The sequence below is a fragment of the Mastomys coucha genome, unplaced genomic scaffold (genome assembly GCF_008632895.1).
Source record: "Mastomys coucha isolate ucsf_1 unplaced genomic scaffold, UCSF_Mcou_1 pScaffold3, whole genome shotgun sequence".
NCBI lineage: Eukaryota > Metazoa > Chordata > Mammalia > Rodentia > Muridae > Mastomys > Mastomys coucha.
Window position 1 is genome coordinate 46642572 of NW_022196909.1, and position 12387 is coordinate 46654958.

A 12387-nucleotide genomic window follows, 5' to 3' on the forward strand; every position below is an offset into this window, starting at 1 on the left:
CGTGTGCCACCACTGCCCAGCAGGGCAGTTTTATTCTTAATTGTTGAGAGGATACAAACAGAGAGGCGTCTGGATAGGGAGCGGTGCAGTTGGGAAGGTTTGCTAGGTAAGCAGCATTCTAAGAGCCGTATATACGCAGGGGAGACATGGACAAGCCTACAGCTCGCTACAGCCAGTCTAGCCAATCACTGAGTTCAAAGTTCAGTAACAGAGCCTGGAAGACGCCTGGTATCAGCATGTGTCATCACACTCACAAGATGCGACACATACACACACACACACACATACATGCACACACATACGCATACACACATACACACACATGCACACACATGCACACACATACACACATATGCGCACACACACATACACACACATGCACACACACTCATATGCACAAACACACATACACACACATGCACACACATACATGTACACACATACGCATACACACATGCACACACATGCACACACACACATTCACACACACACACAAAAAGAGAAGAAATCAAAACAGGCTGTAAAGGTGCACAGAACCCTGCGGACACAGAGATCCATGATGTCAGTGTGGGACAATGGTCAAGGCGACAGTCTGAGTCCAGACTGGCTGAGAGGAGCTTGCTAATGCTGTAGAGACAGACGTCAAGGAAGCAGCGGTCTGAGAGAGGCCAGACAGACTGGCCTGTGACTCAGAGGCTCAGACGGAGAGAGCAAACAAGGCTAGCTCAAGGCGTGCGTGGGTCCTGTGAACTTTGTGCTTCTCTGCAGTAGTGCGGGGGGGTCCTCAGGCGGATGGGATGGAGCGGGTGACGCTGTGGGCAATGGGAAGGGGCTAACTAGGAGCAGAAAACACTAAACATGTAATGGCTGCCACAATGGGACAGGCTGCAGACTACCGGTTAGACTGTCAACTGCATATTTACTATGAAATATGCTTAAGGGCAAAGGGCATCTTTTCTTATTTCATGCAATTGGGTCACTCTGCTCTCATCTAGCCACCTCTCCTAAGACATCTGGAGGGCTTTGTCTATAATAACCATGACACTGGACTGGCCGCTCACTCCGTCCTGGAGTTTATCCTTGAGTCAAGCCTGTAACAATACATTTTTACAACCTAAGTATAGCTTTCATCTTGTTATATTCTCTCCACGTCTTTGATACAGTCGTGTGTGTGTGTGTGTGTCTATGTGTCTGTATGTGTGCTGTGACAATCATTTGCTGAAAGCAGTCAACAGGTTAGAAGTGACCTTAAATATTCATCCATGTGGATATAGCTTGTTAAGGTCTATTTGCAGTATTGAGTGATTCTAGGTCAGGGTACAATGACTTCTTCTTTATAAAACTGTCAAATTTTTCGGTAAGGAATCCCTCATTTGGGCTGGAGACACGGCAGAGCACTTAAGAGCACTGGCCATTCTCGCAGGGGACAGGGTTCGGTTCCCAACACCTACATGGTAGTTAACAACCTTTATAATTTCAGTCCCAGGTCAGTCAACACCCTCTCTGGTCTCTGTGAACAACAGACACCTACATGGTACACAACATTCATGCAGGCCAAATACTTGTACACACAAAATAAATCTTAAACAAACAAACAGACAAACCAGAATCTCCCATCCCATCGTTTCTGTGCTGTCCAATTAACACAGAGGAAAACCCTGTTAGGAACAGCAGGGCAGACATCAGACACAGGCATAAACTCATAGGCATGACAGACAAAACACACACAAACACACACACACACACACACACACACACACACACACACACAGAGGCAACAGACAGACAGGCCAGACAGATGGAAGGCAAACATACAGGGAGGGAAGTAAAGAACTGAAGTTTGGTCAAATTAATTCAAGAGGAAATGGCTTTGTTTTCATTCCTTAATGGCACATGGATGAAGTTTAGTGTTCTCTGACGTTATCTATAGAGCATGAACCAAGCAAAACATCTCCCTTCAGAAGGGGCCCCTGCCAGGTCTAAGATCTCTGCGGTGCCGATAAACTGTTCTGGACGGATCACTCAAGGTTATTTGCTATGGGTAAAGGCTCCCTGGTGGGAGGAGGAAGAGGACCATCCTACCTCCAGCACCTCCTCCACCCCCCCATCTTCCTTCACAACTGCCAACAGTCACCGCACCTACCTGCTCAGCGTTTCTCTGGGACTGTAAGTGGGAGTGCAGGCGCCTGATGAGGGGCACGCCATTCCGGGCCTGCCGCTTCAGTAGCCAGTAGCTGTGAAGCCGCTGCATGAACTGGTTTTTCCTCTGAAAGGAGAGACCACTACAGATCTTGTTCAACCTTGGGTAGAGGCACAGGGGAGTGAGAGACAGGTCAGTGGGAAGCTCGGGCTACGCACGGCTGTACATCATCCCACTCAGATCCCAGGTCATTTCTGAACCTTACAGAGGAAACCAGAAGGAAGCGGCCAAGTGCCTGGCCTCAGGGGAGGGCTGAGAACAGACAGTCAGGCAGCTCAGACTGAATGAAGCGTGTTACCCCCGCTTCTCTATCTTGCCTTGCAGAACTGATCTTCTGAAGGAAGTCTCTCACAGCTCTATACTTTCAGTCCAGGTACTGAGAAGCAGGCCTGGGCTCCAAACCCACAGCCTCCTCTTGACAACAACTCGGCAGTTGCGTGCTAGGTTGCCAGGCCCTGCCTTTTGTGGCCGAGGATCTCACCAGACCCTGGGGTAGCCCACAGCCAAGCTCAAAGAGAATATGCTAGGTTACTGCTTTCTGTGCCCAATGTAACCCCTCAGAGTAATTGGACCTCTGACGGGTTGTGTGTGGATGCATAGTTCTGAGAGAGGGGGTCTTACTATACTACCCAGGCAGGCCTAGTACTTATGATCCTCCTGCCTCAACCTCCCAAGTAAATGAGATTGTAGGCATTTAACACCATAGCCAGCTGACCTCTGATTTTTTTTCATTTAAAAACTCTTAGCGGGGCTGGTGAGATGGCTCAGCGGTTAAGAGCACCGACTGCTCTTCTGAAGGTCCTGAGTTCAAATCCCAGCAACCACATGGTGGCTCACAACCATCCGTAATAAGATCTGACACCCTCTTCTGGCATGTCTGAAGACAGCTACTGTGTACTTACATATAATAAATAAATCAATCTTTAAAAAAAATAAAAACTCTTAGCATCCTAAAAATGCCTAAATTTTGAATCAAAGGGAAAAAGGATAAAACAGCAACAAAAAATCTAACATAGAGGGTAGAAGCTCTAAAAAAGTAGCCAGCAGGCGGGTGGTGGTGACTCACGCCTTTAATCCCAGCACTTGGGAGGCAGAGGCAGGCGGATTTCTCGAGGTCAGCCTGGTCTACAGAGTGAGTTCCAGGACAGCCAGGGCTACACAGAGAAACCCTGTCTTGAAAAAAAAACAAAAAAAAAGTACCCAGCAAAGTGAGGTCTGGGTTTTAACTAGTAACTGCTACAGGCGCTGGACAGGAAGGGATCTATCGAACCCTGCCAGGAGAGCATTGTCCCCCTCCTTACAAGTGATGACAGACAGCCGAGGAACCCAGGTGGGTGGACCCAAGTGGGACCGGACTCCATGACCTCTTCACCAGCACGGCCATGCCCAGAGTAAGCAAGGCCCCAGCGCCCCTCCGTTTTCCTCTGCTTTATCTCTTCGCCACACTCCGAGGGAGGAGAGCTAACTGTAGCCTATCGAGGTGAAACTTAAGAAAGATGGGGCAAGTAGGGCGGGTGCTGCCGCTCCCCGCCTCCAGTCAGAGCTTCTTGCCCCAAAGCCAAGCTTACCCAGGCCTTTCCCACCAGCACACAGGCCAAGCACACCTGCCCACTTGCAGGCCAGCCCCCTCCCTCTACCTCCTGGCCACGGTGGGGTCAAGAGCGTTTGTGCGGGTGGGGCGGGGGATACAGTAAGATAGCAGCAGCAGCAGGAGCCACCATTTATTGAGCGCTTACTACCTGCCAGGTACCGTGCTAAGGATTTAACTCTGGTGAGTCTGCTCATAAACCCAGGCATAGAGCAATTAGGCAACTTAGCAAAGGTCACACAAGTACTAAACGTGTTCCTTCTTAGCCAGCAAACCTGGCTTCTGGGAAAACAGCTATGACAGACAACTGAAAGCTAACCCCGGGGCACGGCCACCCTACAAACGGGGTCTAGGCACTGACCCAGTTACCTCGAGAAAGAGGTAGCCAAGACCAGCTCTGTCTTGAAGACACCGAGTTGCTGAAGTTCTCAAAATAAGAGAGCCTCCTGTCCCGATCTTGTTCTGGTACCTTTCCAGCGTTAGCAGGTCTGGCCGCCTGTCCCCTCACGATGCCAGCTTCCTACAACCTGCCAGATGTCCCTTTATCCATAACCTCCTAATCCAGGCCGCCCAGTGCTCGCAGCCCGGAATCTGCCCCTCTCCACCTTAGAACGGGATGTGGCAAGTAGTGAGTGCTCAATAAATACCTCATTGAATGAACAAAGGAGAGAGCAACTTTACCTCCCGTGGCCGTGGTGTCTTCATCTGGGAATGTGGGAGAAGGCGCAAGGACTACATTAGATGGACAGTTGCCAAGGCTCCCTCCTTCTCTAAGGTTCTACCCTTTTCTAGACATGGATGGGCTCACTGCGCAGCCCTCACTGGCCTAGAGCTCATTATATATACATATGTATACATACCAGCCTCGACTTAAACTTCTGGAAATGTGTCTGCCTCTGCCTCCCAAGCGCTAGGGTTCAAGGTGTGTACCGCCACACCCAGTTACCACGGTACAGGAAACAGAAAGTGTTCCCGCTGAGCTCCCAAGCCTGCAACACCCCCAGCTATCAAGCAGAAGGCTCGACACGGGTGCGGGGCTCTCTCTGAGGACTCTGAGGCTTGGTTATAAGGCCCCACTTTCCTCAAATTCCAAGCGTCTCAAGAGGAGGACTGCCCCACTCGCACACACCCCTCATAAGCAGGTGCTCAACACTTACAGCCCCCCCACCACTTGGAATCGGGTTTTGGGAAGCTGTTGTGAGAGCCCTTGGGGCTGTCACAGAGATGAGGCAGTCTAATGACACAGCCTGGACATACAAGGACCAGAGAGGATAACCATCTAGCCATCCATGGAATAGTTAACAGTGGAGAACTATCCTGTTCACAATGCCATTTAGTGCCACTGTGAAAACTACCTCGTTAGTTATTACACTGTGTCACCGTGGTTATCAAGCAACTTAAGTAATTTATGTCACTCGGAACCAAAGGAAACACATTACTCCGAGGGCAGGGACAAAACCACAACACAGGCCCAGGCTCCAAAGGCCCAGGCTCCATTTGGGAGCACGGAGGAGACCAGGCATCCATCAGCCGTATGAGGGGGAGACCTGGGCTACTGTGAAGAACAAACCAGGAGTCCCGCAAGAGACCTTCTCATAAGGCTCACCTGTAAGACGGTATCTGTGGGACCGTGACCATGGGGACAGAGACGGAGGGTGTCTCTCGGCCAGCCTCCTCTGGCTCCTTCTTGATCTTCTTTCCACTCATCTTACCCTTCTTGGACACCCCCTTGAGGGGGCTGCCCACCCCTCCTTGGCCTTCCTGGCCCTCCTCCTCAGCCTCTTCCTGCTCCTCCTCCCCTCCGCCCTCTTTCGGCCCATCCTCGTCCCCGGTCTCGCTCAGGCTCCTTGGGGAGTCGCCCTTTCTCCTGGCAGGGCCCGCGCTTGGAGAGTGGGCCTCGCAGTAGGCAGTCTTGCGCACCGTGAAGATGGTGCCGTTCAGGCTGGTTTCTCTCATGGGCTCAATCTTCATGAAGAGCCCGGCCCGCTGTGCGCACGTCACGTGGAAGGCGGTGTAGCAGTTCACTTTATGGCACTGGATGGCTGCGCCCAGCCCTTTCTGCTTGCAGATGTAGCAGGTTAGCTTCCAGCGGGCGGGTGGAATGTTGTCGATGCCCTCAATAGGCTCCAGGAACACGGTATTCGCGAAGCAGACTTCGGGGATCCAGATGGCGCAGACTACATGGGCCCAGTGGCCATCGCTGGTCTGTTTGAAGGCCCCACCTTTATTGGGGCACAGGACGCAGTCCACGGGCCGAGAGGGAGACTGCAAGCAGCAGCGACACAGCCACTGGCCCTCTGGGATATAGGGGACACCGTAGCACTCCTGGTGCACAGCTAAGTTGCAGATGTCACAAAACAGGATGACGTTGCTGTTGTGACACTCGTCGTCCAGGCACACGCAGCAGAAGGCGTCCTCGTCGATGAGGGACTGCTGGGCCCCACTGCTGCGGCTCTCCAGGTACGACTCCTTCTCTAGCCGGTCCACCAGCAGCTCGAAGGCGTCTGCTGACACCGAGCTGTGCCCGTCTGCTCGGCGCTTCTCGTTTATCATGTCTAGCCAGGCAATGTCCTCCTCGTCCATGTCGTACTCCACCTCGGCGTCCAGGTCTTCCGGAGGCTTCTCGATGAAGCGGTAGTAAGCAGCAGGCAATGGGGGCGCTTCCGGCTGGCTACCCGGATCCACCACCCGGAAGCTGGGCTGGGGGAGGTGGAAGGAGGTCCCGGGCGCATGCTTGGAGCAGGACTCCTTCTTCTTGCCCTTCGATGCCGGTTTCTTGGACTTGGCGGGGAACTGGGGCTGCTCACTGTTCTCCTTGTTGCTGTTGCATTCGATGATATCCTGAGCGGTCAGCTCGTCTTCAGTGATGATCTTGAGCGGGTCGTAAATGCTGATCCGATGGAGGCGGCCATCGATGTCGACCTCCACAATCCTCTGGGCTTGGGCGTAAGTCAGGGTCTCTCGGGTGGGTGAGCACTTAAGACTGTATGGGGACGGGGATCGCCGGCCCTCGGCATTCTGCCGTGACTTCCGGCGAGGCTTCCTCATGGCAAATGGAAACGGCGAAGACAAGCCTGAGGAGGGAAGGCCACGGGAGTGTGAGCTGGATATCTACTGCCTATATGCGTTCATTCACCCTGCCATTCATTCAAATGGACATCACAAAATGTTTCCTGTCTAAACAATATAATATCCCTATAAGGCAGTGGTTTTCAACCTTCCCAACACTGCAACCGTTTAATGCAGTTCCCCATGTAGTGGTGACCCCCCCAACCATACAGCTACTACTACATAACTGTAATTTTGCTAGTTATGAACTGTACTGTAAATACCTGTGTTTTCCAATGATCTTAGGCAACCCCTGTGAAACGGTCGTTTGACCGTGCCTGCTCCCCAAAGGGGCCCCGACAAACAGGTTGAGAACAGGTGCTCTAAAAGCATTCACAAAGCATCTCTCTCTAAATCCCTTTATAAACATCACTTATCAACTTTTTTTCTGATTACTTTAAAATTGCAAATCCCAGCTGGGCAGTGGTGGCGCGAACCTCCTTTAAATCCTAGCTCTCAAGAGGCAGAGACAAGTGGATCTCTGAGTTCGAGGCTAGCCTGGTCTATACAATGGAGTCCAGAGCAGCCAGGCCTACACAGAGAAACCGTGTCTTGGAAAAAAACAACAAAAAAAAACCAACAACAAAACCCCTGCAAACCCCTTACCTCACCCGGCAATGGGCTGTACATCCTATTTTTATTCTGATTTTTTGGTAATGCCATCTTCTAGGCTATGTAATTTGCCTATTTACTAGGTTTATTATTCTCTACCCCTAGCTGACTGTGAAGTTCATGGAGGAAGGAGTTGCCTATCTCATTCGCTGGCGTCTGAAAAGATAGATAAGTGAGCTCAAAGCACGTAGATGCTAGGCGATTAAACTACATACTTCTGTATTTGTGTGTGTGACGTGTATACATGCGTGTGTCTGCCAGAAACTGAAGGCAGGTATCTTCTTCAATCATGAGCCATCTCGTTATTTTTGAGATGAAATCTCTCCCTGAATCTGGAGTTTGGGGCTTCAGTTACACTGGCTAGACAGTGAGCGCCCGAGAGCTACGGGTCTCTGTCCCCCAACTGTTGTAATTTACGTTCAGTTTGGGGTTTCTACCCTGCCTTTGATCATTTAGTTTTTGGATAAAAGACACACAACTTTAATTATTTACAATAAGCCTTAATCAGCACCAGGGCTGGGCAGATACTCACCCTCTATGTTGTTAAAGTCTATTTTTTATCGATAACCCTGAGTTATTGCTTACTGTAAGGCATCTAGGCTGTTCTTAACTCTAATTGCCAGCCCTCAGGGCGTTGCTTTCTTGATTCCTAACCCACGGCATCTCCCTCCTTTTACCTTTTTCTCTCTCTCCCAAGGGAGAAGTAGATAAAAATTGATATAAATAGGTTTAAGGATACATGGCCAGGCCTTTGTCAAAGACAAGGTTAGGTTTCTTGTAAGTCTGAGGCCAATCCACTACACCCAAAACGTGGAGTTAGAGCAGCACTTTGCACTTGAGTTTTAGGTGGGTGCTGGGGATCAAACTCACCTTTTTAAGCTTACACAGTAAGTAAGCCTTTTACCCACTGGGCCACTTCCCCCAGTCCTTATGGGTTTTGTTTTGTTTTTTTTTTTGTTTTTGTTTTTCCGAGACAGGGTTTCTCTGTGTAGCCCCGGCTGTCCTGGAACTCACTCTGTAGACCAGGCTGGCCTCGGACTCAGAAGTCCGCCTGCCTCTGCCTCCCAAGTGCTGGGATTAGAGGTGTGCGCCACCACTGCTTGGCCCTAGCCCTGATGTTAAGCATTATGATCCCTGTCCTCAAGGAGTCGTATCCCACTTAGGGGACAGAAATGCACCCAGATCTTTAGAATGTGACACAAGATAAGGTCTATTATTATAATGATCCATGCAGTGAATCAAACAGTTGACTATGGAAAAGATGATGCTAAAGGTTTCAGGAGGCAGATACTAGGTCGGAATGACTGTCTGAGGTCAAAGTCCGCAACACAACAAGACCACGTGGTTTGTTTCTTTGAGACAGGGTCTCTCTACATCGCCCTGGCTGTCCTAGAACTCAGGATGTAGGGGAGGCAAGGACAATATTGGTGAACAATTAAGATTATCATCCACTTCCAAGCTTTATAGACAAAGAATGAGTTCCGTCAGAGAATCAGAATGTCACCAGTGTAGTGTTGGCTTTAGTGGGGCAGGTCTCTAATCCCAGCACTTAGGAGGCAGAGTACTTACTTCAGTTCGTGAGTTCCAGGCCAGGCAGGGCTACACAGTGAGAATCTGTATCTAAATAAATAAGTAAGTAAGTAAATAAATAAATAAATAAAATCACAGGTCTAAAGCGTTTCCCAAAACGTCTCAAGGCTACAAGCCCTATCTCTTTGGCCTGTCTAGAGTAAAGACACATGAAATGCTTCAGACTATAAATAATATGATACGTGGAGTACTTCCGGCAGAAGGCAATACTTAAGATAACCGCTTAGGACACTTCCAACCACAAACCTGGCAAGCTCTGGGAAGGCCTCTAAGGAATCTTTTAAATCCTAAGTAGTCTGAGATCTTCATTGGACTCAAGGACAAGGTGACTGGGATGGTATCTGAGGTGAATTCTCCATGTACAATGACCTCAGAAATCCCTCTCCCTTGAGACTTGTATCTAATCTACCCCGGGAGCTTCCCCCAGCATTCTCTACCCCTGAGGAGCAGCTGCAGGCAGTTACCAAGGCCATCCTCTCTTAAGATATGAGGACTACATTCAGCATTCTTTAACTACAAGGGCCTTCTCTTCTTAGTATTTCTCACAACTACTTCAGGAGACTGTACAGAGATCACCTCCATTTCAGCCATGAGAAAACAGAAACTCAGAAAAATGTGTGACTCGACCAAAGCTGATGGGAATCCAGATCTGCTAGCCAAGCTGAGAGGCTACAAACACCAAAAGTCATAATGATCTCTATGAAGATGCTCTGCACCAACCCTAGGTTCTAATCCTGGTCCTATGGAACCTGGACAGCGTTTTTAATTTCTCTGCTAAGACACCGCTGGGTGGTACTGGCACACACTTTGCAGGACAGTACCCGGGAGGCAGAAGCGGGCCTGGCTCTCTGGAACTTGAGGCCAACCATATCTACAGTTTTATAGACTACCACCTCACGTAGTGAGGCTCTCCTTTAAAGAAAAGCAAAATGTTCATAGGCCTGGGGAGATGGCTCAGCGCAGTTGAGAGCGCTGCCTGTTCTTCTGGAGGACCCAGGTTTTCAATTCCTAGCTCTCACATGACAGCTAACAAGTGTCTGTAACCTCCAGTTTCGGGGGGACCTAACGCCCTTAACGTCTGTTAAGACATACACGAAGGCAAAACAACCAATGCACATAAATTATTTTATAAGTTATATAGATGCTGAAGAAATAACTCAGTAGGTGAGAGGGCCTACGTTTGATACCCAGCACCCACATTGTGGATCACAACCGTCTGTAACTCCGGTTCCAGGGTATTGGAAGCCCTTTTCTGGATTCTCAGGAGAACCAGGCATATTACCAGTCACATAAGACTTAAAAATTAAAAATTTAACAAAAGCAAGGGCAAAAATATCTACTTCTTAAGGATGATCAATGAGTCATCGCTGACATCCACAGGGTAAAGGCCTCTTTTAGTCCCAAGGTGTGACTTAAGCTAACATGGCTTAGGAGCAACGTGAGGCAGGCATACACCACCATCAGGAGCTCAAGGACACAGGACCTTTACCTGCACTTCTCTGCTCAACTTCCCGAAGCCCTGGGGGCACTAGATGGGTGTACAAACCTCAAGGTCTCAGAAGTAGTCCCAGCCAACAGACTCATCTCCCAATTCTCCAAAGGCAAGTAAGTAGCCTCTGGAGAGAGGAAACATACTTCAGTATCAATTCTGAAGAGTCTACCAAGAACCCCATTCTGGAGTCTCAGTAATCGTCTCCATCCCCACTCGGGGCTCCCACGATCACGGGGATCGGACTGGGCTACAGCTGGGGATTAACGAAGAGTTCGCCTACAAGGAGCTAGCTAATCCCTAGACCAGGGTTGGTATCTTTTTTTTTTTTTTTGGCGGGAGTTTCTTCACGTACACAACTCTTCCCACACACAAACTGCCGAGTGACCCCAACACCGCCCTCCAGAGACGTTCTCAGCGGCCCCCTGACCCCCAACTCGCACACCTCACCCTGGCCCCCGAAGGAGGAGTTTCAACAATTGGACGGAACCCGCCCTGCACGCCACACAAGAGACTCATGAGACAGGTAGGACTCCAGACAAGGTCCCTGTCCTTTGAAAGGGACACCTCTGCCAGTGGAATCTTCACGACACCCCCTTGAAAGAGGAAAAAAAAAAAAAAGACGCAGAGATGCGAGCACTCATTGGCCGCCCGACCTGCCCGTCAAGGGGTAAACGCGCGCGCCAAGGCCGTCCCCCGAGGGCGGGACTCTGTCCCAGCCTGGCCAATGGAAGAGCACGGGGAGGGCGGGGCTTAGCCGTCCGGCTGCCAGGACCGGGGAGAAACAAGATGGCGGGTGCGGGAGGGGGTCCTCGCTTTTGCAGCTCCCTCTCGCGCGCTTTCCCCGGCCTCGTTGCCGCCCTCGCTCCAGGGGAGAGCTCGCGCGTCACCCCCCGCGCCCCCTCGGGACATCCCCTGTGCGCCCCGGCTGCCCGTTGGCGCGCGGCGCTCTCTCCCCGCCGCCCCCCGCCGCCGCCGCCGCCGCCCCCATTTTACCTCTGCCGCCGGCCGGGCCCCTCGCTTCGGGGGGCCCCCTGAGCGCGGGCGGGCGGGCGGGCGAGCCAGCGAGCAGCTCCGTGCGCGGCCTCCTCCCGCTCCGGCCCTCCCTCCGCTCCGTCTCCCCCGGCCCGGCCGCCGCTCCCGGGGGAGGAGGGGGAATGGAGCCACCGCCGCCACCGCCGCCGCCGCCGCCACGGAGCCCGGCCGAGGGGAGGGAGGGATCAGCCCCCAGGCAGGATCCGCCCCTCGGCCTCCCCCCCGCCACCTCCACCCCTTCCCTCGCTCCCTCCCCGGCTCGAGCCGCCGCACGCGAAGCGGGAGCGCGAAAGCGCGGGGAGACCGGCGCGGATGCCCCCGCCCGAGCCCCAGCCCCAGCCCGGCGCGGCGGCAGCAGTGGCGGCGGCAGCGCCACCTCCACGGGGCACCGTCCCCGGCTCGGCCTCACGGTGGCGGTGCGCACGCGGCGGGGCCCCGCTTCCCCCCCCCGGGCCTGCCCCGGAGCTCGTGTAGTCCCGGGGTTCCCACTCGGAATCGCGGCTTACCCCATCCCAGGCAGAGTGTGGGGCGGCCCCCGAGGTGGGAACGCCCGTGCTCCCTCACCCCATCCACCCCTCCCACCCCACGGAGCTCGCCCCGGGGCGACCCCCGAGGGCCACACGGTGTGTGGCTTCTTCCCGGAGCGCAGGTGGCTACGCAGCTGCCGGAAAGTCGCCCCTCCGCAGGCCCCCAGGACAAAGGTCTAGCGATGTCCACCCGTCCCCTCCCCCAGCGCGGACAGCCGGGGGAAACCTCGAGCCGGTG

General features: G+C 52.4%; 1 protein-coding gene across 9 annotated transcripts in view; it reads right to left on the reverse strand.

Moving 5' to 3' along the window:
* The window catches only part of Brpf3 (bromodomain and PHD finger containing 3), a 37353-nt gene that overhangs the window by 24581 nt on the left and 385 nt on the right, over nt 1-12387 (reverse strand). The window contains exons 1-4 of one of the 9 annotated variants that reach the window (XM_031346928.1): nt 11038-11204; nt 9078-9128; nt 5395-6862; nt 2144-2300 (exon numbers count right to left, since the gene is read on the reverse strand). In XM_031346928.1, coding sequence (XP_031202788.1) covers nt 2144-2300; nt 5395-6836 — 1599 coding nt within the window. In that variant the 5' untranslated portion in view covers nt 6837-6862; nt 9078-9128; nt 11038-11204. Of the gene's footprint in view, nt 1-2143; nt 2301-5394; nt 6863-9077; nt 9129-10644; nt 10715-11032; nt 11205-11583; nt 11959-12128; nt 12245-12387 lie in introns of those variants that run through there. The other 8 variants (XM_031346932.1, XR_004112193.1, XM_031346934.1 and 5 more) reach the window with 8 other exon arrangements.